Below are 27,379 nucleotides of genomic sequence, written 5' to 3' on the forward strand. Positions count from 1 at the left end.
AAATAATTTAGGAGAAATGTTCAAGTCCCTCAACACCATAATGGATGTGCTAGGATAGTTTTTTGTTTAACTCTTTTCTAGCTATCAGATTCCAGTATTTTTTAACAGAGACTGCTTGTGAAGACGAACATTATTTTTCTTCCATTTACTGAAAGTAGTTTGCGCAAACCCATGGTTCTATTATTTAGCATTTCCCTCGAAACAACACAGCAGGCGTTTCACATTTCGCACATCCAATTTTCCCACCGTCTTTAGCTGCTTTGTGAAACAGATGAAACGGGTGTATGACTCGAGGCGTCTGATGTGCAGCTACAGGAGCTTTATTTGTCTAAAAGCCAATGTACCTACGAGACGCTTATTTTACAAATGTATGGGACTGCATCTATACTCCGTGATTACATCACAAATGTAAACGCTATGCTGCATTCTTTACCATGCAATATCTAGTCTCTTCAGAAGTGTTCATTCAGCTTCCATCCTGGGAACAATCCTAGGCTTGAGTGATCTGGTCCGTCAGTGGCTCAGTATAAGGGCACACAGAATATACTCCATTTAAAAAGCAATACTGGACCTACGTCTACGTGTATCAATTACATACTTGTAGCTTTATCACTGGCTATTGGATTTTTTTTCTTTATTACAAGTAAAGAAAAATTCAATTAAAAATAGTAAAAAAAAAAAAAAAAGTGGAAAAATGTCCCGGTTTTTTCTTTCAGTGACCCGTTTATATATTCATCTTTGTAGCTTGCAATTATCGTATGTATCTACAACGCTATGTTTCTGCATGAATGAGATCATTTTTGGTTCTATGCAGGGCAGCCAGTCCTTTTTTTTTCCTCTTTCATAATTATATTAAACAGAGAATTAAGGTATTTTAATGTTATAAAACATGACCGCAACATTACATTTGCACATATTCCAGGAGCTAAGTCCCCATAACATAGTTGCCGTTTATAGAAAATACACCACCTTGCATTTAGCAGGTAAGTATCATTAAGGACATGTATATAATGCATTGATATAATCAGATGTGTTATAAAAGTTTAACATGTAGTCTCCACATTTTTTACCAATTCAGCTTCATTTAAGTAATTGTAGAGCCCAACAAACATCAAAGCATCATAGAAAGCTATAGAAGTGACAGTGGGACTAACTGTGATTTGGATCCCTGTGTATGTACACAAGCTAAATCACGCTGATAAAATCTTTAGGAAGCCTTGTTTTAGTTAATGCTCTGCCAATAACTAGTAATACATTGAACGTGCTCGCTGTGCATTAATTGTGTTTTTTTTTATTTTTATTATAATGCAGGATTTTCCTACTGGATTGAAGCTGAACGATTTAGACCGTCTACTGCATGAGTCTCAGAAGGAAGTGTTACGATTACAGAGGCAAATAGCTGTGAAACATTTAAAGGACTCTCTGCATGCATCCAGTTCAGATTCCCACGTCTCTCCTCCTCGCCCTTCCCCTCCCCTACCTGATGCCGTGTACGTTGAGACCTTAAATGGTTCCGATGAACCCATGGAGTGTGGCGACAAATCGATGAGGACAACCTCAGGAGATGTAATGAAGGTGAGAGAAGTATTTGTAGCTCTCATGCTTGCATACAACTACAATTGGTGTGTGGCGGCTTTAATCCCATGCTCTGACTTCTGTCTTCTAAGTGTGGTATAGTCTTATTCTCTAATGGTGCCTTAATAGCTTTTATTACTGCCTTTTGAAATAGGCACGCCGTTACATTCGATTTCACACCTTTAACGTTACGGTAGCTTTGCACCATCCATTTGGTAAATGGCGGAGGTCGTGCAAAATATGAGAATTAAGAACTCCCCTAATATTTTTTATTATTATTTATTTATATAAAGAACCTGGAGTATCTATAGACATGTATACAAGAATGGCAGATATTTTTCTCTTAACTTTGAAATGTTGGAATGAGCAAGGAAGGATGTGGCGTGTTTTAAATTATAAAAATAAAAAAATATTTGTCACCTGGTTTGGAAATATATGCATGGATGTAAACAAGCAGTTAGTTGCACCCCCAATAACCTCTTTACTTGTCAGCATATTCCTATTCCTGGTTGGGAAATCTAAAACCATACTAGCGCAACCAAAAAAAAGTACATCCCGCTGTACAGAGGATGCTGCCCTTTGAATTCATGAATCCAAGCATACTAGATACTAGACTTCAGATTCATGCGAATTGCAATTTTAACGAAATTTCCCAATTTTGTCGATTAGTCTGAATCTTGGAAAACGAGCAGGGACCCGCAGCAAAACGAAGCAAAGAGCTCCAGATTTTCATTTGAATTTCTTTGGTTCTCTCACTCCCGCTCTCTGGCATGTCTCCCTACGTGCTCGGCCAACCGCTTCCATGTCCCTGTCTTGGTGCCGCGCAGCTCCCCTGGTCGTGATCTTGGGTGAACATCCGCACAATGGTGGAGGTTCTGGGCAAATCCTGTGCCCGATTGGATGTTCGTGTAGAGGGTATGCCTGGAGACTCCGTCTTTTGTGGACGGTGGGGCATGACCTCCCGGGCGTACTTCCGCAGAGAAGCGGACAAAGAAAGAAGACAATATGCCAGAGAAGAACCGGAGCTGCGAGGGTCAGGGAAGCGGTCAGCGGAGAAGATAGGAAGACATTCAGAGACAATATGAGAGAACATAAATGAAACGGTGTAAGAAAACATAGACAACACATTTTGTTTCTGAATCTAAATAGCCTTCCGATTTTTGTCCAAAACGAGTGGGCAGGAAATGGAATTCATTGTCTGAAAACGAATTTACCAAAAAAGAAAGGAAAATTTTGTCAATCCTTTTTTGGTTTATTTGCACAAGTCTACCAGATACGTTTGTGTGTGTGTGTGAACGTTTTAATATGGCATACATGGAAGTGTATTACACCATTTATTTAATAACTGACACAATTCAGATTCTGTAGAAAAATGGGATGGCTCCTTCTGCCTGGCTGCGTTTCACTGAGGATTAAAGATGCAATGGAATCAACGAAGGGATCTAATAAGAAAACGAGGCAAAGGAGAAGCTTTTGGTGGATTTGTTTAAGCAGGTTTAAACCTGGCATGTATTTTTCCCATTGGATCCCAGCACTAGTTTTGCTTCTATAGAAGGGAAATATCCACTCGCCCTTAATAGATGGATCTGGTTAAATCCTTTGGGACACAGTAAGGAAAAACTCCTTTCCATGAATGTTTTCACAGGAAAATAATATACCTCGATAAGGAACTTTGTAGACAGTAAACAAGGCGTAGTCGGTGAGCGTGATATTGACCCCTCTGTTTTTACACTCTCGTAATTGTGTTAATTATGTGAGTCAAATGCTAGATACCAAATATTTAATTTCCCTGTGGCAATCTACAGACAGCAAAGGTTTCGCCAAAAAATTGGTTGGTTTATTGTGGGGGGGGGGCAGGGCTCTGATTCACGGTTAATCCGCTGCCATAAACACTGTCGATTATTCACATTCATGCACCTTGCTTCAAGTATCACACCTTGCAATTCAAATCTTTGGTTTCTTTACACTTGGTTATTATATGTCTGAGGTGTCGCACACATTTCCTCTTCTCTAGTGCTTTGTTAGCATCGTATCGCTGCAAGTTTTAAAATAAAAATATAAAATCGTCAACATTACCATAGCAGCCAAGAGAACGATCCAAGCTGTATGAACATTCCGTTTGGTTGTCATGGTGATGAGACTAAATAGATTTTAGTTTTTTTCTTTCTAAATGTCGTTATTGATCCTCACTTGTGTAGTACACACGTTTACATTATTGTCGTGGCCCAGGACTTATAATGCGTTATCCGGTAAGGGGAGTACGATAACTAGTATCTGAAACTGGAATATTCTCTGCAGAACGCCACGTTTTCCTTTCCCTTGTGCCTTAAATGATTGCGGGAAGTATATTTTTAATGACTTTCCCCTTTCCTGATTGTTTTGTTATGCACTGTAGTATGGGTTTGGAAGGCACCGAGGCATGAAAAGGTTTTACCATGGAAACTAACAGAATAATTGTGAATAATTAGCGCGTATTAACGTATAATTCATAATATAGGTTGATTTCTCAATGTGCTGCTCAGGAGAGATTTATTATGAATCAAAGCTCATGTTTTATGTCTGACGTAGTGATTTTTGACCATACATCAAAACTGTCAGCCAGTGGCGAGATCGGCATAAATTGCTGTTAATGTGATTTTGTTCATATTTGTACCTAGTGTTTAATCTTATTTGTTCCACAAATCGCATCGGCATGTGTTTATTTTATTATTTAACCCTCTAGGGAAGCTTAGGATTTTTTTTTTTAATATCTGTTCATTATGAGGAGCCAACAGATTTCTCAAACAGGAAGAGTTGGGCTGGCCCCGAATACTTAATTGGCCAAGGATAGTTTGGAGATACCTAATCGTTTTTCTATACATTATACAGGGCCAGCCAAGCTCTTCCTTTAGCAGAAGCCCACAGAGTTGGTCCTTCACACTGTATACTGAAGCCAAGCACTTCAATCCACAACTATCCCTAGTGAATAACCCCCATTGTTTTCTGTCCCTGACTACGCCTTTGGTGGAGATTGCCACAAAACAAGCTCTCAGTTCCTCATGATTTTGTGTAAACTGAGATACCGTTATCTTTTTCCTTCCCGTTCATCTTCCTGTGACGGTTAATAGAGGAACTGTAGAGCTTCATTGCAAAAATGGGCCATTTAAGTCTGCCCTTGTTTTTCTACCAGCTCTAAACTTCCGACCGAAGTCCTGGTCATCTCTTATGTTCACCTCTTCTGCTGGTATTATCTTTTTTTTATATCGCACCAGCAGTGTACACAGCGCTTCTTACAGAACACGCGTGTACGACAAAACCATACCTGACAAACTGGCAAAGAGCGCCGTCCTCATAAATTTACAATCTAAGGGGATTTTTTCTTATCCGCCACCATGTAATATCTTCGTCTCAGAGCCTCCGACATTCAATAACGAAGCATGTGATGTGCGTGGGCTCTAGGCGGCTGCCATGTCTGTTCTATAGAATGATTATAGAACTATTTTTTCAGTGAGAGTGCAGAATGGGTTCGTATGACTAGATCCTGTGCCTAGCACCATAATGCCATTAATATATATATTTTAAATAACGCATGCATAGGGCTTTTTTCTACAAATATACTATGGATATTGGTTGTGTTTTATCCTAAGCAGAATAATAAAGCGAGAGACTTGGTGATCGGCATGTACGGCACCTCCGGTTTGGGCCCCGTAGCACTGCGCCCCCTCCGGCGTTCCTGGTCAGACCGCGGGTGCTGCGGTGAAGAGGATTTTGTGTGTGCTGTCAGTTATGACACCTGCTAAGGACAGCCTTTAGGATTTAAGCTTCTTCCACCGGTGCTGAGCACACAGCATATATTCAGTTACCGTTACGGGAACTAGGGCCTCGGCTGGGTCTCCTCTTACATGGCTTCGCTACCAAATCGCGTGTAGTGTTTTTACCTGGTATTTTTAATATTTGCTTTTGTATCGAATGCCCCGTCTGTCGTGTGTCCTCCTCCCCTGCCTGCCTTGTGGTCTGATCCACTTAATCCTTTTGGTTGCCGTGGCAGCAGGGGGATTGGACTGCTATAGCAGGTAGGGCATTCGTTCCTGACTCCACTTCTTGCTACACTGCCAGCGTCAGGTGAAAAAAAGGCAGGTTTCAGGTAGGGGGGCATTTAACTTTTACTGCGCTTTACAGTAAGTATGCTCGGGGGTGATACGCAGTAAAGGCCATAATCGCAAATTAGACGTCTGATCTGCTTTCTATCCTATCCAGTTGTCACGTTCTACCCTTTAATCATTAGACTGCTAAGTATGTATCATTAGGTTGTAAATAGTAGAATTATTTGTTAACTTCTTCTTCTTAATGGCTACATTTCAGTTAACAGTGCATGAATGTATTACCACCTCTTGAATATCTCTAGGGCTAAAAAAAAAAAAAAAGTTATGCATTTCGATTTTTTTTTTTTTTTACATTTTTTTTATAACACTCAAACAACATTTTGCGTGGTTATTCTTAATGCTTAAAAAAGACACAAAGATACAAAGCATTCTTGAGACCATGGATGTCACTGAATGTCTTAAGAATCGACCGCTGGATGTTCAGGCCTAACAATTTCTTGCAGAAAGTGGACGCATGGGGAAGCACCTTAAAGGTTTAATATACTATTTTGCCTTACAGAGGGTTTAAATGGAACTGGTGAAAATGGAAACGTACGAAGATATGTTTTATTATGTTAATGTTTCAAGGTCTAACTTGTCTTGCCTGCCTCAGCTAGCATAGCGGAGACTTATTCTACTTCTAGGAGAATAAGGCTGGTTTTTCTTTCATTTTAAAGCGTTTTGTAGGAAGTCTAACAATAAGTCTTGATGCTGTATTGAGATGTACAGTATATTGGAATGCCATGGCTTTTAACCCATTGCATGCTGTACAAAATGCTGTTTTATAGCAGTCAGAAGATTAATGACTGTTGGCACACGCAGTAGTGTGATATTGCGTGTATACATGTGCAATGGGTGTATTAAAGTTAGCTGTTTAACGTAGAAAATGACAAGGTCGTACTTTGGCGTTATGCGTTTCATGTAGACATTTTTGCTCGGCTTCTGCAGTGTGTACAGCATTTTCAAACCTGGTATCTGAGCTTCTCTGGGTTGTTGTTGTTTTTTATTTAGGTAGCTGAATTTACAGAATTAACAAAGAAACGAAAGGAATGTGAGATCTTGGAGCAAGAAGTGAAGAAAAAGCATAAGAGATGTGAAGAATTGGTAAGTAACACTCAAGTCATGCTACTTTTCACACCTTAATTGACAATTTAAAATAATCGAATTATTGCCAGGGAGAGGTGTAATAAGGTCCTAGTAAGAAAACCCATACAAGGAACATAGAAGAAATCTAGTCTTTGTGCAAAGGCTGCCTTAAATGACTCTAGACACCCTCAGGGCTTTATGGGGATTTACAGAAAAAAAGTTTAGTGGCCAGAAATCAGTAAGTCAGAGAAGACCAAGCTCTGAAGCAGTTTCATCCGTCCTCCTGTCTCTATTGATGGATTCAGTATTTGCTCAAGATTTGGAATAGTTGGTTAAAGAAACAATATAGTGCCCCAGGCATATTACCGTATTTCCCCATGTATAAGACGCACCTTAAAATTCATACTTATCATCCTCATCACTCCCATCCATTAACTGCCCCTAAGTAATCCCTAAAGACCCCATCAACCATAACTGCCCCTAAATTAACCCCCACCTCCCCTAACTTTCCGCAGCCCAAATATAAATTTTATACTGAGTTGCTGTCTGAGCAGTGTGGATGCTATAAGGAAAGGGGTGGGGCCTATCATCAGTGAGTCAGAACGGGGCGGGGCCAATTGTCAGTGACTGCAGGGAGGTACTGGGAAGTAGTAACTGCAATCTACACTCTACAAGCACTGTATAAGACGCACCCAGTTTTTAGACCCCAAATTTTTCGGAAAAAAAATGCGTCTTATTCATGGGGAAATACGGTAAAATACTTTGCAACCTGTGTGTATGCTTATCACAGAGAAGGAAACGCATCTTCTGCAAGCCAGCTAGCTGGGTTGGGGAGGCCATGCAGAAACGGACCTTATGTTTGCACCTGGCCTGGGGAGCAGTTAAAGTCAAGTGGCCTCCATTGGCTATTTGCCCCCTCTCCAGCAAATCTCATGTGAAGTGGCCCACACATTTACACAAACTTACACACTTGCACACATGAATGAAAGCCCTGAAAATGTTTCGAGCTTCTGTTCCCACACCCCTTATACTTTACATACCTATATATTAACAGTCCCACTGTTTGTTGTCCAAATAACTATAACATTTAAAATATTGTCCCTTAATGATAACAGAATATCACATTATTATTAAAATCCTTCACAACTTCACAAGCAACATGTCCCACCTTTCCCCCCTAAACGGCTTGTCTGTGCCACTTTTGCTTCCAAACAGATTGTGTATGCAATTTATTCCCAAGGCAGCTTGTCTTTGCCCCCAAACATCCTGCATGTGCCATTCTGCCCCCTCCCAAAAAAACTTTGCCCTCCACCAAACATTTATACATTCATTCGGTCATTCACTCGCTCACACTGCCTCCTGTACCCTTCTTACCTCACCTGCAGCTTTCTCTGTGGTACCTACACACTGGCTACCTGTTTTACCACCTAGGGCAGCGTTCTCAACCTGTGGGTCATGACCCCTTTGGGGGTCAAACGACCCTTTCACAGGGGCACCTAAGACCATCAGAAAACACATTTCACAATATATAATTACACAATTTTATGATTGGGGGTCACCACAACATGAGGAACTGTATTAAAGGGTCACAGCATTAGGAAGGTTGGGAACCACTGACCTAGGGGAAGGGGTGTATAATAAATACCAGGGCTTAACCAAGTCTGGTGTGTGTGTGTGTGTGTGTGTGTAGATATATATATTATATTTCACTTTATGCGTGTGATTGTGTGTATTTAGAGATGACTATTCTTCCTATGGCATAGTGCGTAAGATTAACGTTTTAACAGCCACGGACATACATATTATGTAGGTTTATACAGTTTTTAAAAATGCCTCTCCCACCCTATTTATATGGGCACACATATACAATGTGCTCCTCACCAGGCGATATGGTGATGTTAAATGGATTCTTCAGTTATCTGAGAGAAACTGGAGACTTTTTTTGGTTTATCATCCCCCTCTTCCAGTGCTTCATCACATGGGTTGCCTAGCAACAGATGAGCTTCAGTTGTGATGAAGCATTGCAGGTTATGAAACTAACAATTAACGTGTTCGCTAACTGTCCCAGCATTATTACTGATTTGATATTTGGTTCAACAATATTGAATATGCGTAGGAGGAATGTCTCCGGCAGTTGGGTTTTTTCGTCCCGTTACATGAAATAGAATATGATGCTCCATCTCATGATGCGTGTGTAATGACAGAGCAGCTGCATGACTCTTGTGAATGATTATGAATATGAATAAACATCAATATTAGAAGGCCCTAGACCCCAGTCCACCAGGGGCTTGATTTCATTTTTTCTATATTGGTCTTGTTCCACATATTGGCCATGTTCCTGTTACATACACAAAGATAATTGTCTACATGTTTATTACACGTATACAAATACAGGCACCTTCATTTGCACTTGAAATGTACAATATACAAATGATTGCCTAATGCTAAAGTAACACAGAACAGTTCAATGAGACAAATATTGTCTTCTTTGAGATCGCTAGAACTTCATGGTTAAATTTCCTGTAGGCCTCTGGGTTTATTAGTTTTTTATGTTCCTATTTGAAGAGCGAGAACGGTTTGATATTCCCACATGTTGCTGCTTCTATTAATTGATAACGCCTGGCAGGTTTTTCCTTGTTCTTTGTACGGCAGCCAACACATCTCATCAGCCTCTTAGATCATCTGTCGTTTCCTTAAATATATGTCGGTGTGCCCTATTTTTTTTAGTATCTACATATATTTGCATAGTGTGACCGGTTTACCATCCTCTCTGCCTAGTCGTGTCCACGCATGCTGCAATCGTATGAATGTAACCCGTTTCCTAGAGTCCTAGCAGTCTGCCGTCGCCCCTCTAGGGTTGTCTTATATGCTTGTGAAGCTGTTTTTCCTGCTTATACGTTAGATCATCATGATGAATGTCATCTCTGACCGCGTTGGGCATTACGCCTGTAAATCCTGTGCTACACATACCTGTCTCAGACCTGGATAGTAATTGGAATGTGGTCCACATGGGGCCGATCATCGTGTTAAAAAGTTCTGTCTCCATCGGCGCTCATCCCCACCCGTTTACCTTCGTAAAGGAAAGCGCACTTACAGGCCTAGTAGTCAGTGGTGTAGCAAGATCTGCCGCTCAGCCAGTAACGGCTCATTAGAAATGACATTGGATCATGATACATATAACCTGGTTTCCTCTAACCATTACAAACACGTGGTTTGCCGCGGATCAGAAGAGAGGTCTGTGCCAAAAGAAACGGATTGCGATGGGGTTCCAAGCACCTCTTCCAATCTAATCCCTGTATCCCTTTATGATAAAAATATGTGAAAAGGAAGGGATATATGGGCAGAATTAGAAGTAAAGTTGGTGAAGGGGAGAGATATATGCATGATGTACAACTCTGGGTATAGTTGGAGCAGTTGGGAACAAATGTCAATATAGAAAAAACCGTAAAGGGTAGGCATAGACCACCAGCTTAGATCCTCCAGTAAAGGTAATCTTTGTTTTCCTACGATATAACCCGTTACCAACTGTCCCTAGTCTGTTATGGCAGTATACGGGCACTCGTAGCGGCATTCATGCTTCCAATACTAAAGGTGAGAAACGGAGGAGACAATTCTCCTGTTGGGCAGGCACTTAGATGCCATTAAAGCTCATCCCTCCGCTAGTAACAGATACACAATACTTTTCGTTATGAAACGATGTGCTAAGTGATTTCCATGCTTTCTAATAATACATTTCACATTGTGTGATTTCAACAGGAAATTAAGCTTCAGGAGGTCCAGGCTGAGAATGCACGTCTTGTGGAGGAGAACTCGAGATTGAGTAACAAAGTAAAATGGACAGGCAAGGTAAAGCAAATGTTTAAAATTATAAATAGATTTATCCAGTTGTGTTTAACAAAATAAAAGGGGCAATCGAAGCGAGTATTCAATATTGCTGCCTGAAAAGCAGTCTTTTTAGACGTTATGAATCTTATTGTGGGCAGGTGGACGCTGAAAATGCTGACCTGAGGGTGCATTTGAATGAAGTAATTCAGCAACGAGATTCCGCCCTGAAGGAGAGCCATCAACTGCAGAGCAAGCTGGAGAACCTAGAGCAAGTGCTGAAGGTGAGCTCGGGCCAATGTTACCAGAATGGAGAGATTTTTTGACAGTATTACCAGTATGTTACATAGAAATAGGCCAAATGGTTCTCATCTTCTATCTAGTTTGCCCCTTTATCCTGATGTAACGACTCGACAGTCTTTGGTCTTAGATTTAGGATAGTCGTAGATATTTGCCTATCCGATGCATGTGTAAATTCCCTCATTGTATTAATCTCTACCGCTTCTGCATAGAAGCTGTTCCATTTACTGCACTTTCAGTAAAGTGAAACTTATGTTCCATCTAACCTACTAAAGCTCATTTTTGATTATGACCTCCTTGTTCTAACATCCCCCCCCTCCTTTGAAAACTTGCCCCCTGTACTTTGAGTTCCTTTAAGTATTTAAATATATTGCATCCCCCTCTTCTTTCCTCTAGGCTTTACATTTTGAGGCCATTCATTGTTTTAGTAGTCTTCCTCTGAACGGTCTCTTATTCTCTTTAATGTTGATTGAAGACATCGGCAAAAATAGTGTAAATGTGTAATTCTGCAAGTCTTTAATGATTACCATCATTCCGAAGTAATATGCAAACCACCCATTCCTCAGACCCTCAGAAACGGAATCCTGTGGTAGATATAAGCGGATATAATTCTATAAACAATGTGTTATATTGCAGCACATGCGAGATGTGGTGGAGAGAAGGCAGCAATTGGAGAAAGATCATGAAGATGCTTTGATTTCACTTAAGACGAGACAAGAGGAAGTAAAACGTCTCCAACTGGTAATTGTTTTATTTATGTTTTACACAGTTGACTAGTCCAAGAAAACTTGCCTGAGAGAGACAAAATTGGGCTTCAGTGCTGAAATCATCTGTGTGGGCATGTTCCATTTCTGTTGTAAATAGTGTGTTTTTTAATGCGTAAGAGACGCTAATGTTTACACGTGGCTCCAGCTGAATGAGAATTTCAAACATGTATTAAAAGCCATGGAACTTTCATGTTTTGTGTTACTACTACCCCATGTCCTGGTCAGTCTAATTTCAGATATGCCTGCTGTTTTATTATTGTCTCTGAAACGCTCATTATCCGCTCTTTCTAAAATGCTGCAGTAAAAGGCAAATCAGGCAAGTTCCATACATATTTGAACTTCTCTCAGTGTGCAAGTTTGTAATACGGCTTTACTGCCCCTGGCTTTTTGCCTACCTATAAAATCCACCTCTCGGATAACTGCTTTTTTCCAGCATATAGCTCAGGGTCCGGACATCCACCGTTCACAAAGGATTTACCTCAGCCTGATTGCTACATATGGATGCCTTTTAACATCTCTATGTACATTTGTCTAACTGATTTAGATAAGATGTTGGGTTGCTCAGAGGCTGCACTTTATCATGTAGTACTAGACTTAAGTTAAGGAAAACTATGATCTGGTTTTGTTTTTTTTTGTTTATTTTTTTTAAAGGCCCAAGTAGAAGCTAAGAAAGAACATGAAGGAGCAGTTCAGTTGCTGGAGGTATTATGTTGTTAAAATATTATTTTGTTTTGTAATAATACAATACAAGATCCCGATAATTCCATTAAAGTTTCTTAAAACTGGTAACTTTTTTTTTCTCATTTTATCTATGCTCAGAACACCTTGGATAATTTGCAGGTATTGTCAAACAGAAAGGTCTAAAGCCCTAACATGTTAACCCTTCTGTACGTTGTTAGATTTAGCTGTCTGTTCAACTAGCTGTATTTAGAACATTTTCTGTGAAAGACCAGATTGCTTGTGTTGGGAATTTGCTTTGATAAGGGTGGGAGTTCTTGATAAATTTGCCAGGTGCCAGACTACATGTGTTTTTGATGGTTGGGGGGGGGGCGTCATTACGAAGGATTTATTTTTTTCCCCCGTTCTCATTAAGAACTCTGCTGACCTGACCAGTCCGCATCTGTACCCTCGGAATGATCTTCATATGCAATGGTTTGTTCCTTCCAGGCTAAAGTGAAGCTGTTGGAAGAGAAATGTCGCAGTCAGACGGAGCAGTTCAGCCTCTTGTCTCAGGAGCTGGAAAGATTTCGTCTGCAAACTGGGAACATCGATCTCCTCACTTCTACCTTGGTGACCCATGAGCTGCCCCCACCTCAATGCTGCTCTACACCTGAGCTGCCTCAGGATGAAAGAGGAGCCCATTCTTTTGGTGAGTGGTGCTAACGGGAAGCTTGTCTCAGCCTATGGATTTAAGAAGACTCTCCAAAAACACATATTTAAATCATTGTTTATTAAGTAGGCTCCTATATCTGTGGGCTCTAGTTCTTATCAAGAAATAATCATCAGCCTATAATATAAACATATGTCTGCTGGGAAATATTTAGTTTGCAATCATGCAATCACTAATCTGCTTGTGTTTGGTTTACCCTTACATGGCAACCGGTTCCAAAACTGACAAACTGATGAATATTAATGTTCTGTTTATTTTAACAAACCGCATGCCCATAGCTTTTGTTTTCTTAGTTCTCATTTTGTAACGTTTTCAGTGATCTAACCTAAATGGCTGCGGTGGTCCACTGTACAAATGTGATCACCGATCAGTGTTATTGGACAGTCTGTCTCTTTAAATTTCCTTTTTATAAATCAAACCCCACTCCCCAGCCCTAAAGCAAATTTATAATTTATACTTAGCCGTTCAAGTGAATAGAGCTAAAGATTTGACTTGCATTTTGGTTTGAATTCCGGTGCTAATGACTTGACCTTAACCTGCTTTTTTTCCATAGATGAGTTCTCATCTTGGGATGTGATCAGTTGGGTAGACATTAGTCTGGATGACAGCAGCTGCAGTTTTATATACCTCTCAATGGAGGGTACTGACATTTATTGTGTAAATACCACCTGGTGTTGGAACATGGGGCTTAGCCGGCTCTGGGTGTAAGATAACCGTCTGAGTGGCTTGTTTGTGTTATGTGGTGAGCACTGGGCACCAAAGTACACAACTGTGACACAAGACACAAAGCCAGCCGGTTATATGCAGGGTACAAAGTCTCACTGGTGCAATGGTTTTACGCATGATTATCTCACTACAAGACATTTGTGGGTCTGTTAAGCTTAGTCTTAAACCCCTCTTTTTTTCTGTGAGTATTTACTTTCTAAAGCAGCAGTCCATCCTGATAGTATTGTTTAAATCCAAAAAGAGAAATGCAACTATTCCAACACTACAGATTCTTTCACTAATAAAGTATATTTAGCGTCTGAATAACTGGTCTACTCAGGTTGAGCTCAGTACTATATACATCATAACACATAATAGGGAATCGGTCTCAAAATAAAGGACTAGTTTCCTTGTTATAAAATCTTCAAAGAGTGGATACTAGATTTAACTTTGTGCTGTAGTGCTTCCAAATATCAGTTCTTATTTTAAGAAAATCTCATTTATAGGAAGGACCGCTGCTTTACCTGTTTATATATTTTTTCTTAATGTATAGTCCTGCTGCGGCTCCTCTTTTTATTGAAGCTGGTTGAAGTGTGAAAGAACAGTTTGCGTTTATGGCTAGGTTTGGCTACGCATGCTTTTTGAATCACTGCTATGTGTGTCCCTGTCCTAAGCGAAGGTTTATGTGATTTCAGAGGTGCCAGGACCTGGTGTACCCAATCTTCAAGAAAAGAACAGAGAGGGAGAATCTAAAAAGGAAAAAAAGTTACCTCGCCCACCAAGCCCAAGCTATGAAGTCGGCAGCGCTGAGGCCCAAAATAATGCATCTGCCAAAGAGAAACGGAAGACGGGGACGCCCAATGCTTCGTCAAAATCTGAATCTGCTCATGAGAGTTCCAAGTCTTGCCCCACACCAGAGGCAAGGCGTTGCTTTTAACTTTATTTCATGGTGTAAACTTATATCCATGTGTATGTAAATGAGATTTGTACATTAAAGTGGCTGAGATGTGCTCAGGTTAAGAGTTTTCGGTGTGTGAGTTCTCTTCAGTTTGTTAGTCGTCATAGATGAAGATTAGTGAGCGAGGCTGAGAATGGTCACACTTACTCATGCAGACCGTGCTTACCCACAGAAAGGTCAGCTAAAGGAAGACGGGTGGTGTGGCATTAATGCATACCTTTGTAGGTGTCCTTAAAGAAGGGGGTGTTGAGGGATTTTTTTTTGAAGGACCGAAGTCGGGGGGGGCAGCCCTTGAGAACTAGAAATCGGAGCACATGCTAGACGCAGATCATCGGAGGAGTGGAGAGACCGGTTAGGGGTGTATTTAGAGATAAGCTGGGTGATGTTGGTAGGGGAACTGCTTTGAGTAAAACGAATCCTGAAGTACACTGACAGAGAGAAGAGGTGTTTGTAAGGCAATAGGAGAGGAAGGCAAGTCTGGCAGTGCCATTCAAAGTGGATTGCAGAGGGGCTAGACGGGAGACCAGCCAAGACAGAGTTACAGTAGTCAAGGCGGGAGATGAGGGCATGAACAAGAGCCTTAACACGTCTTGTGTCAAGAAGGGACGAATGTGGACAATGTTTTTAAGATGCAGCAGAATGGATGTGGGGCCCGATGAAAGGTGCAGAGTCAAGGGTGACGCCAAGGCAAGTGAGCGCGAGGGGTTGTGGAAATATGTCATAGATATAGATAGAATGTATCAGTACCTGTGTGCACTCTACTATATTGTGTACATTAAAAAAATGATTTATTACGTTAAGTAATTATGACATTAAGTTACACCCATGAAGCCCACATACTACTCTGTGTTCCTGTTCATCCAATCAGTTTCCCTCATTTAACAACTTGTACTTTGTTAGGTGGACACTGCCAGTGAAATGGAGGACTTGGAAGCAGATAGCGTTTCACTGAATCCAGAACCAGAAGCTCGGGCTCCTGCTAAGTTGCAGGTCTTTCTTGCCAGATACAGGTGCGATCACTCGCTATGCATCAGTCTTTCTTGTTCATTGATGCGAGGGTTAATCTGTGTCACTGATTGCCATCTCTGTAAAATCAGAGGGCTGTTTTCTGGCTTTTAAAATCTCCCCTTGCTGATGGATTCCGGGTTTAATCCTGCCATGGTTCAGAGGTGCTATTAAAAACTAGCGTATTAGACATGTGCCCTGCAGAGTGTTTCACATAGAAACGCCTCAATCTGTAGATAAATGCTATTCCCGCTGTGTTTTAGGGTACGTTGCAAATGCTCTTTCCCTTTACGTTCTATCTCTAAACACAGGGATTCCAGTGCAGCAAAACATGCAATACTCAAATGCATTTGCTAAAACACTTATGTATGTTCCTTGCAAATGCCTTAAAAGCTAAGATACCAGCCTTAAATTAACAATTTGTGTATGTAGCTTTTGCTTAATTGGTGAAAACCCAGCTCTTCATGTCTGTCGTCCCGTTGCATCGGGGTCTAAGATGCTCCATGATAGGAAAAATGGAGAGGAATTCACCCTGTGAAGGTTTTGCATTGGTACTGAACGATTGTGCGTCTTGGAAACCGGGCCTACTTTATGCATAGCTTTTTATATTGTTCTTAAATAATCCATTCAGTTACAATCCATTTGATGGACCAAATGAAAACCCCGAAGCAGAACTGCCTCTAACTGCTGGAGAATATATTTACATCTACGGAGACATGGACGATGATGGATTTTTTGAAGGTGGGTTACACGGAGCACCTCTGTGGAGTCATGTTGTGTGAAAACACTGTGTGTGCACTTAGGCCCAAAGATATGCGGCCCAAAGTGCAGATGCTGACGTTTACTTGTCCTATTACGAATGGCAATGGAAAGGAGTGATAACTACATGTGTAACGCCATTGCACAACAATATATATGGATTAACCATATATTCATTGAGTTGAGATTTTATATGTTAAGGTTTGTGATCTTCCACGTTTTTTTATTTACTAAATCTTTGCATGTTTCAACAGGAGAGCTGATGGATGGAAGGAGAGGTCTTGTACCTTCTAACTTTGTGGATCGTGTGTCAGACGACGGTCTGATGGCCTTTCAGCCGGCTGAGACCCATGATCTTTCTCAAAGCTCTTTGCAAGACATCAGCTTTTTGAGTGGAAGCAGCATTGAGAGAAGTGAGGAGGATGATGATGATGAGAGCAGCCTCAGTCAGTTACCGTGTCCATTGCAAGGAAATAGCGAAGGGACTGCAAATGTTTCAGCCGTGCCTTATCCTCGTAAGCTAACACTTATAAAGCAGCTGGCTCGCAGTATGGTGGTCGGGTGGGAACCTCCTCTAGTAACGGCAGGGAGCGCAAATATCTTAAGTTATAATATCTATGTGGATAACGAACTTCGACAAAACGTAAGGTGCGGAGGACAGACCAAAGCTTTGATTGAGAAGCTGGAGCTGAAAACCCGGAGTTACCGTATCTCTGTTCAGAGCATGACGGAGCGGGGCTGCTCGGACAGGACGCGCTGTACTTTGCTGGTCGGTCACGGCTATTCTCTTGCCCCGACGCAGCTGCGCGTTCGAAACCTTTCGGCCACATCTGCTGAGATCACATGGCAGCCTTGCAACAGCAACTATTCACATGCCTTGTATCTGAATGAGGAGCCGTACGGTGTGGCCAAGGCAGGGACTTACTGGTACAACTTCAGCAGCCTGCGGCCCAGTACCTTGTATAATGTAAAAGTCGAGGCCCGACCTCAGAGGATTCCCTTTGAGTTGCCACTTGAGAGGAGAGAACAGAAAACAACAGTTATGCAACTGACAACTCCTGCTGCAGGTAAGTTGACTATACTGAAAACCCTTTGAATCTATCTTTTTGCCTCTGTATCGCTCAGATTATACTTACAATAGTGGCATATGTTTTATTGTATCAGGGTGCTCCAGTTAGGAATAATAAACCCTTTCCTGTTAGGTTATTCTTTTTAGGGTCACATTTTTCCTTTGTATAAATAAACGTATGTATATTTTTTTTTATTAAAGACTAAGGGATTTATGATAGCATTATATAAATATATTCGGGGCCAATACAAACCATTGTGTGGAAATCTGTTCATGAACAGGACTATGCATAGGACACGTGGTCATGCGGAAAGGAGATTTAGACTAAAGCAGAGGAAAGGGTTTTTTTACAGTAAGGACAATAAGGATGTGGAATTCTCTCCTGCAGAGGTAGTTTTATCAGAGTCTGTACAGACGTTTAAACTGCAACTGGATGGATACCTGGAAAAACATAATATTCTGTAATTATGGGGAAACAGCTTATTGATCCAAAGAGAAATCTGACTGCCATTTTGGGGTCAAGAAGGAATTTTTTTTCCCTGGTTAGTGCAGAATTGGAAAGAGCGAAACCGGGGTTTTTTTTTTGCCTTCTTTAGGATCAACCGCAACAAATTAACAGATATAGGAAAGGCTGAACTTGATGGACGCATGTCTTTTTTCAGCCCATGTAACTATGTAACTATGATTTACTTATAATAAATGCGGCGATACCATAATCGCAGTTATGTACTAAGTATGAGGAATCTACAGACATTTTGATTAAGGTATAATTGAGTACATGAGGGAAGGAGGTCCCTGTCTTGAGGAGCTTAGTCTAAGTTGTAGTAGTAGTAAACCGGATGGACATACAGATGGCCTACCATGAAATACTTAGATGGACGTTCGCTAAAGGCTGGAGTAGAAAACCAAAGGGATTAGGAGACCTTTAAAAAGTTTCACCGTACTAACTACTTTCAAGAGTATGTAAATAACAGTGAAGATGCAATGTGTTTGTACACGGACTTTGTAATGATTGATGACGGCTATGTATAAAGGTTGAAATACTAATTATCTTCCATTTGTTTGGGTCACAGGTCCTCCGGATGCCCCGCTTGATGTTCAGGTGGAATTGGGTCCAACTCCAGGTGTTCTGCTTATTAGCTGGTTGCCAGTAACCATCGATGCAGCAGGAACCTCAAATGGCGTGAGAGTCACTGGCTATGCTGTCTATGCAGATGGACAGAAAGTATGTAAAAGTGGTGGCACACTGAAAAAAACATTAACATTTAGCAATTTTAAAAGATTCCTACAATCGATAGTCTTTGTGCATTTGTTTTTTTTGTTTGGTTTTTTTTTTGTATGTAATAGTGTCATCCAATCGTTAATCAGGGGTAACCCTTAAATTATACCATAAATTAAGAAATACGTGATTGGAATATCATCTAAAATAAAGCATAACTTGTAGTACTGTATTAAACTGTAAACTAATTATACCAAAAGAAATAGATGCTAGTCAAAAATTAAACTAAAAAGACAACTGGAAATCTCATGCTTGACAGAGCTGTCTAAATCGGGTTATGGGTGACGGCTGAACGAGTAGCTGTATAACGCTGCTGATTTTAGTTCAGCTGGTGCTTGTCTGCTCATGTTTTCCTTTTCATTTGGTTTGTCAGCTTGATATTATACATTTAGTGCAAAAATACCTTCGTTTGAAAACATATCACTAGCTTAAGACGGTATTAACCTTATTTAGGCAGCTACATCGCGGATGAGGTTTCCAGTGTCTTTAGTTTTATTTTTGGCTAACATCTATTTCTTCTGGTATCATTGGTTTGTTTTGATTAAGTTACGTTTTACTTTCGATCAAGTTCCAATCATGTATTTCTCAGTTTCTTTTTTTTTTAATTTTATAAATATGCCTGATGGCTTATCAAGTTGCTGCTTCTTTCCATAAAACCACATTATGGGTTTGCTTCCACAGATGACTTAGAACAAAATTCATTGCTTGTGAAACTTGACATCTGTATTATTATTCATTTTTGACTACTCAAAGTTAACATTTCAATGGGAAAGTGTCCTTTTCATGATAGCCGGTCAACCCACCATTGATGGAACCAACTCTACTGCTGTAGACCTTTTGGTCAAACATATAATCACATATCAACTACTTTCTAAAGGTTATTTAATGTATTGTAACTGCTTGAACCGTATTTAACCCCTTAAGGACAATGGGCCTTAAAAAACAATGTATTTTGAGGAGTTAAAATGTGTTTTCACTTTGTTGCCTAATGAGTGAAAGTTTTAGGTAAAATCCGGTTTGTATGCTACAAAGGTTGTAACCTTTTTGTTTTAGGTTCTTGAAGTAACATCCCCTACGGCGGGCAGTGTTCTGGTAGGCATGTCGCATCTGCAACTGCTCCAGGTTTCACGGGAAATATCTGTAAGAACTATGTCTCCTAGTGGAGAATCCGTGGACTCCGTGCCAGCTCAGATCCCCGCTGCCTTGTTGAAGGTTCCCAACTATTCCTCCCCATTACATAACTCCAGCCTTATCTGCGAGCCAGCATCAGGGCAGCTTCTGGATTCTAGTCCCGAGAAAGTTTCTTCCACGCCTCTGACTTCGTCTTCCCCCTGCTCTCTACCTACGCCACCAGCCACCAGTTCCAAAGCCAGTTTTTCCATCCATACAAGTTGCAGTAGAGGTGAAGCCCTAGACTTTTTGCCAGTTCGCATATCATCCCAACTCCTACATTCACCGCCTTGTGCTTCTGTGGCCTGTTGCCAAGTTTCTTCTAGCGCTGAACCATCAGAGACACTAGTTCCACAACAAGCAGCAACGGAAGATCCCCCCGTGATTGGACCGCATACAGAAAGCAATCCTATCCCTACAAGCCTTCCTATTCTAGCCTGGGCCACTGACAGCGCTACAAAAATACCCAGCAACCAATCACAAGAGAGAGGAAACAGCCTTGAGAGAGAGAGTATTGTAAGTACAATGTGTATGTCATTGTACGACATAATTACTTTTCAAAGCCATTAGTCCTAGTTGCACAGTTTTTAAATTTCTGTATCATGTGATATGAAAAGTTAATCAGTGAGCAAGAAAATTATATCTGCCAGTTTTATGTTTTTATCACTTATGACTGAATCTCCCATTTTAGGGAAAAACCTCAGACACCAAAGAATCTCCGCTCAATGTTCAGTCACCAAGTCTAGATCCGGGTCACGCATGGAACAAGGAAGCAGGGACAGAAGAGTGCAAAGCAGCTGCCAAAGAAGACTGCTCGAGTCCCGAGACAGCAATGTCCGAAGAGGCAGAAGACCCAAGATGCAGTGTGGGATATCGAGGGGTATCTATTGAAGACTTCTTAGAAGAAAAAGTAAAGGCCGCTCAATCAGATGGGACTAATTATATCAAAGAAGTTGAGGTCTGTTCTAGTAAAAGTCTTAATGGTTTCGTTTGTGTAACGTAGCTGACTTGATATATGTATGTTTTTCTGAGTCTGCCCTACTTGTTAAAATCTGATTTAGATGCATAGAATTCTCTTTACTGTTCAAGTGACTTTTGTAGATAACCGGGAAGAACCTGGACGTCAATGTGTAGATAGTATTTTCTTTCCTATTTGCACCAACTCCTGCCCTTAAGGATCGCTAAACGTCACTCTGCATTAACAAAAAGAAAGTGAGGTGACCCTGCTCATGGAATGAGGCACCTCTCCAAGAAGCTGCGCCTATGTGGTGATGACTTTTCCCCCAAGACTTTGAGGCCAAATTTAGATGCTGAATATAATATTTTCTCACACACATTTAACTTACTTTGCTTCATTAAAAAACATCACATTATTACAAGATTGGGGACTAAAATCCCAAACCATAATAAGGCTAGTAACCATTTCTCAACTCAACGATGCTTGTATTTTAGCACTGTGTGTTATGAGCATATTTATATTTAAATCACACGATGCTGGTTATTTGTTTTAGATGCAATGCTGATGAATCATACTTTACATAGTTGCCCACGTATTTCCAGTTTTTCATTGTACGATGTCGATGGTGCATCTGTTTCACCTCTGTTTAAACGTATTGTGAACACAAATGCTTTAACGCATTGTATTTTTGTGTATTCTGTGACCAATCAGGAAGAATATCTATCGTTGCCTGAAGCACATGCCGTGGTGTCCCATATAGATCACAGCCGTAGCTCTAACCTCTCTGATATCCTAGAAGAAGAGGAGGAGGAAGAAGAGGAGCAGGATGAAGATGATCCTAATGCTATTGCCTTTGTCAAAAAGTGGGGAGAGGCTGGAGTGAGCGCTGGCGGTGATGGCTTGGGGAAGGTGAGTCTTGTATATATTTTCCAGATATCTCATATCGACTTATTTCGAAAACGGCAAGTATGGCAATGTGGGCATTCTAATATATATATTATAACACCTTCATAGTTATCCTGATATGCAGTACAAAATAGACCAACAAAAAGAATTCAGCTTTCACCAAATGCACATTGGAATCTTGTGCACAATTGTCTCATTGAGAATTTCCTTCCATTCATTCATTGGTTTAATCCTTATGATACCCCCTGACTTATATGTAGTTTTCTCCCTTAAAGAGTAGGTCATCACTATTGTAGGTCAAGTTGTGTAGCTTATGCCATAGTGAACAAAAGTCTAAGTCCCTCCATTCATGTTTAACACTTAGCTAAAATACTCTGTGGGACTTGTTTCTGTTTGTTATGCTTATCAAGTAGTTTCAAGACTGTCAGAGCAATGACTATATGGCACGTTTTTTATACTGTACTCACTACCTTTATGTTCCACCACCTCCTCCGGTTCACTTTCATTCCTTGGAAAATACCTGAAGTTGGACTCATGTGAGACGGACAGTGATGAGGAATTTCTTGAGAGGATGTTGGATCTGCCTCTTCAGAAACATTGCAGCAAGAAGCTGTTTATCATCCCTGAAGTGACTGAAGAAGAAGATGAAGAGGAGGAGGAGAACTTCACACCCACAATGGCCACCAAGAACCAAACTGGTTTGGGTGTGGAGACACAGAGCCACCAGTTGACAAAGTCTCCCAAGATTTTTTTGAAGAAGCCGGTCGCTGAAAGCAGTGAAAACCTGTCTACAGGCATACGCCGAAGAGAAAACCTTGTGAGAAACACCACCACCAAACGTGTTGAGGAAGATTGTGTTTTGCTTGACGAGGACTGGTATCTAAAAACAAAAGCTCCTGTTACTCAGCCGCAGCTAAACAGCCTGAAGCCAGCTGTTTTGGGAAGTTCAGCATTGAATTCGAGGAAAAGCTCAACGCTAAATGACAGAGCTTACCATAGCACTGAGTCAAACAAAAGGCGAGTGAATGACGCCCGGGAACACTGCAGCCGTTTGGCTACAAATCCCATTCAGACTGCAACCTATGGTTCCAAATGCTATAGTTTGAAGGACCATGGAACGGTTAGTAATATTAGAGAAACTCCTCAAAACAATCACAAAAGCTGTAAAGGCAAACCCCAAATTGGGTCCTTGAAGCGTAAAACAAAACCATCCGGTGCTTGCAATTCTAGACATTTAGAAATTGACATTGAGTATGATACAGAAGATGAAGAAGAGCCTCCGTTTTCAGCACTTAATGTATCTCAAACCAAAACTAACCATTGGGAAGAATGTTCTCAAGCAGACCAGGATAGGTGGAGTGATGGTCCTAGTCAACCTGAGCCAACCAAGCATATGAGGAGGAGGAAGGAGCTGAAAAGACAATTTAAAGTACAAACAAACTCCGGAGAATATAGCCGGGAAAGCATTCCTCTACTCCATGGGGGCGATTGTCAAAGAACCAAGCGTGACAGCTGGACAGATGATAAGCTGTTGAGCAATAACGCTGTACGGACAGCTCATTTGGACTGTCATGGAAAGGTGATATCTAATTTCATAGTGGATATAAGAGTGTGACAGGCTGCTTGCCCCCACATCTCGACTTTAGATGCAGTTTGTAGTGGCTGTAGCCGTGTTACCGCTGTCTTCCCTTTGTCTGCTGTATACGTGGTCTGAGCGATTCATCCCTGAGAAACCCCGCAGCTGGAAATATGGAGGAATGGAGAGCTTGCACTGCTACTCATTCACAGCTTTTGCATCGAGTGCATTGTAATCTGTGCAGGGTGATTTCACATGCAGTGTCCCACCTGCAATAATTTATCTAGACCATACAATTTCTCGCACTATATACATACGTCCCACGTAATACTCTCGTTATAAATGGCAAAAGTAGGAGGAGTTTAGTTTCTTTTTGATGTTTTTAAATTAATTTATTCTGCTTATATATTTGACATTAGCTGAATTTCTTCACTTTAATACTTTTTTGTATGTGTGTTGCGCACACTGCGAGTGATTATATGTAAATTATGATGGAGGAATACTGCATATGAACCCAGCACCCTGGCACATGTTTAGTTACAGTTTAGTTGCAATATATTGTGCTTGCTTGGCTATGAATTCACAATAACGGTACATGTGACAGGTATGCTAACACTCTTCACACTGTTGTAGGACGACTGGAATGGCAACTCGAGATCATCGCTAACTGGTCTTACTGAAGTACCTGCTTCTGTGAAGAAAAACCGATCTAGTCAACTGCCTCCAGACAAAGAATCAGGTCCTCTTTTACTTTTATATATCAGTTTAAAACATATATTTTGGCTATTGTGTATTGCCATGTACATCATGATATTTTTCATCCCAATCAAATGTCTCTGTTCTTCTGTAGCAGCTGACCGTTGTGCCTCACCAGAATTTTGTCGGACGAGCAGCCCGCGGGAAGACGAAAGCTCCTCAAAACACCAGGATCTGGAAACCGTGCGGATATTTGTTGCCCGCTTTGACTACGATCCCGAGACGATGTCACCTAATCCTGATGCGTACGAAGAAGAGCTTCCGTTCAAAGAAGGACAAATTTTACAGGTATTGTAAATAAAATACATATAAATGTTACTGCTTGAGTGGAGGATGTTAACCCCTTAAGGCGGTCCCTATATCCATTGAAAACAATGCATTTTGAGCCCGTACATGTACGGGCTTTGTCATTAAGGGGTTAATAGTAAAGCTAAATAGTAAACAAATATCGGAAAGGTGCACTTAACTTTTTATTATTGAAGACATTTCAAATACAGTGACTGCACTTAACTACACTTTGGTACCTTTCTACAAATGGATACAGACAATCAAGAGCTGTAGATTTTAAAATGACTTATAGTGTTGAACAAAGAGTGAATTTTACTTGTTTGGAGGGCATAAGACAGGCGGTTAAGTTATTTGTAGGCCAGATTGCCAGCTCACAAAAGCAGGCATTCATTCCCTTCTTGTCTTACATGTGCTAAGGTTTTTTTTTTGTTTTTTTTTTGGTTTTTTTTTAATAATAAAAATGTTCTTCCTGGAGCAGCCAATCCAGTGACAGGAAAGCACTCCCTTTGAAATCAATAGACTCCTGCCAACGTTGGCATTTGTATATGGGGGGATTCTGCATACCCCCATATGTCTGGAGTGTCCCTTTAATTGGTGCTAGGTCTAAACAAATACCCAGAAGTAGAGAGCCATGCAGCCCAAAAAGGAATATTTCACAAATGTTAGTGCTCACTCACCCTACTTATGCCGTGTGTAATGTCACTGGCCTGTTTTTTTTTCTTTTGGCAGTTTCAAAGTTTAATATAGTCCTGCATAATATTAATAATAATTGTGAAAGGCGTCATTGTATATTCTGCCTAGTGCTCCAAATTAACAAACCCATGAACCCAACAAAGTGCTACAACGACAAAGTTATTGTGATATTTCAGGTGTTTGGAGATAAGGATGCAGATGGATTTTATTGGGGGGAATACGCCGGGAAATCGGGATACATCCCATGTAACATGGTGTCCGAGTTACACGTCCAGAATGAAGACATGAAACTAGAGCTGGTGCGACAAGGGAGCTTCAAGTCCTTATCCAATGACATGGGTGAGCTTATTTTTTCCGTTTTTATCCCTCTTTCTGTAATTTTTTCCAAATGTGTGCACATTCTGTTTGGCAATCTAAGTGTGCTTTGTATCATTTTCTGTACTGTGCATTCTGGTTGATTGGGGAAGTCCCACAGAAAATATATTTTTTCCCTGGAGCATAACATCCAATGCTTTATACACTAATGTAGGTTAGCATTAACAAAAACATGCCTATCTCATTTTATTCAAATAAACGTCCTTTATCTGCAGACCTGGACGCTGCCATTATCAGTTGTTGGATATTTTTTCATGACCTTGCCTGCTTAACCTGAGCCGATTCTAGGGATGCTAATGAAGTTTGTTCCTTCATAGACTTTTATCCGACAGAATGTCTTTCTGGGTGATTAAAGGGATAGTTTAATGTCCCTGACACCCCCATTTTATAAGAATGCATATTGAAGTACTTTGTCAATATGTTCCTACCCAGAACGTTTCACGGAGCTGTCTTGGGCAAATGCATATGGACACAACGAACATTTAAAGGTGCATGTGATGGCTGGAACGCCCCTTTAAGGACTAACATGAAAATTAGAGCGCTAATAAAATCAGTAGGCGAGTTGACTAAATATTTAAATATGAAAAAGTAGGTAAAAATGCTAAATTCATTAAAAAAATAAATGCAAATAAAACAAAAAAAATATATAGAAAGCACTTACCGGCGACAGAAGGCGCGGAGGAGAAAATTTGCTCCAGGGCTGAGGTCCCACTATTCTTGGCATTGAATGGCCGCTCAAAGCAGTTAATCGGTGTCAGGAAACCGCTCACTATGAAAAATCAATGGGAGCACCTTCTAGGCACGTCCCGTCACATTACGCTCGCTTCTTTGGTGTCACCCTTAGTTCCAACCTTTCCTTCGCATTCATTCTATTTAAAAAATAAAATATTTGCCCACATTTCTCACTTCCTAACAAGCTGCTGCTAAGGCTCTTGTCCATGTCCTCAGTATCTCCTGTTTTGACTATTTTAACCCTGTCTTAGCTGGTCTCCCTCATACCCGTCTTGCCCCTCTACAACCCACCATGAACGCTGCCACCAGACGTACCCTCCTCACCCATCGGTTTACTAACAGTTCTCCTCTGTCAGCCTCTTCACCGGCTGCCTTGGCGCTTGAGGATTCATTTCAAAATCCTGACTCTCGTAGCTCTTCATAGTGGTTCATCTGCTTACATCTCCTCACTCATCTCAACCTACACTCCTACTCATCCCTCCGCTCATCTGATGATCTCCGTCTGTCCCGTGCTCTGATTTTTAGTTCTTGTGCATGCTTGAAAGAATTCTCCAGGGCTGCCACTTTTGCCTTTCTTTCTAGATTGTAAGCTCATTTGAGCAGGGCCCTCCTCTACTCTTGTTTCAAATTATTATGTTATGCTCTACTTGTTATGTCCCGTTTTACGCATTGTACAGGGCTGTGTGGGTCTATATACTAAATGTCTGCAGATCTGTTCAGCCGTTCACATCTCCTGCATGCTGTATAGTTGGACAGTGGGGCAAATGCACACGGGAATTCTCCCATACATTTGCAACAGGGACCACGCATGGGTTTAATGGAACCTCTCAGCTACCATGTGCATAAAGTAGGTTTGATGGCTGGAGTGTCCTAATATCAATAGAAACACCTGCTTAGAAACTACATAGAAATGTCCGGTTGCATACTGCTTAATTCAAGCACATTAAGCCGTATGCAACCGGACATTAAGCATTAAGAAAAGGGAACCAAGTATACTTCCCAACCTACTGTGGTATTATTCAGAAAAAGGTGTGGACGTATTATAGTTAACGAGGCTGTTTCAATTGTAGACATACGGCGGCATCTGCA

The 27,379-nt window shown here is 40.9% G+C and overlaps 1 protein-coding gene across 1 annotated transcript in view; it reads left to right on the plus strand.

Moving 5' to 3' along the window:
- Positions 1-27,379, plus strand: part of TSPOAP1 (TSPO associated protein 1) — a 50,410-nt gene that overhangs the window by 13,357 nt on the left and 9,674 nt on the right. The window contains exons 6-26 of the mRNA XM_053455869.1: positions 1,312-1,575; positions 6,708-6,800; positions 10,539-10,628; positions 10,766-10,888; positions 11,541-11,645; positions 12,323-12,373; positions 12,491-12,511; positions 12,839-13,040; positions 13,615-13,701; positions 14,471-14,685; positions 15,625-15,734; positions 16,361-16,470; positions 16,743-17,555; positions 18,631-18,782; positions 19,890-20,522; positions 20,698-20,964; positions 21,676-21,873; positions 22,397-23,449; positions 24,080-24,185; positions 24,297-24,490; positions 25,360-25,636. Of these exons, the coding sequence (XP_053311844.1) occupies positions 1,312-1,575; positions 6,708-6,800; positions 10,539-10,628; positions 10,766-10,888; positions 11,541-11,645; positions 12,323-12,373; positions 12,491-12,511; positions 12,839-13,040; positions 13,615-13,701; positions 14,471-14,685; positions 15,625-15,734; positions 16,361-16,470; positions 16,743-17,555; positions 18,631-18,782; positions 19,890-20,522; positions 20,698-20,964; positions 21,676-21,873; positions 22,397-23,449; positions 24,080-24,185; positions 24,297-24,490; positions 25,360-25,636 (5,164 nt within the window). The remainder of the gene's footprint in view (positions 1-1,311; positions 1,576-6,707; positions 6,801-10,538; positions 10,629-10,765; positions 10,889-11,540; positions 11,646-12,322; positions 12,374-12,490; positions 12,512-12,838; positions 13,041-13,614; positions 13,702-14,470; positions 14,686-15,624; positions 15,735-16,360; positions 16,471-16,742; positions 17,556-18,630; positions 18,783-19,889; positions 20,523-20,697; positions 20,965-21,675; positions 21,874-22,396; positions 23,450-24,079; positions 24,186-24,296; positions 24,491-25,359; positions 25,637-27,379) is intronic.

The sequence above is a fragment of the Spea bombifrons genome, chromosome 2, assembly GCF_027358695.1.
Source record: "Spea bombifrons isolate aSpeBom1 chromosome 2, aSpeBom1.2.pri, whole genome shotgun sequence".
In the NCBI taxonomy this organism is placed as follows: Eukaryota; Metazoa; Chordata; class Amphibia; order Anura; family Pelobatidae; genus Spea; species Spea bombifrons.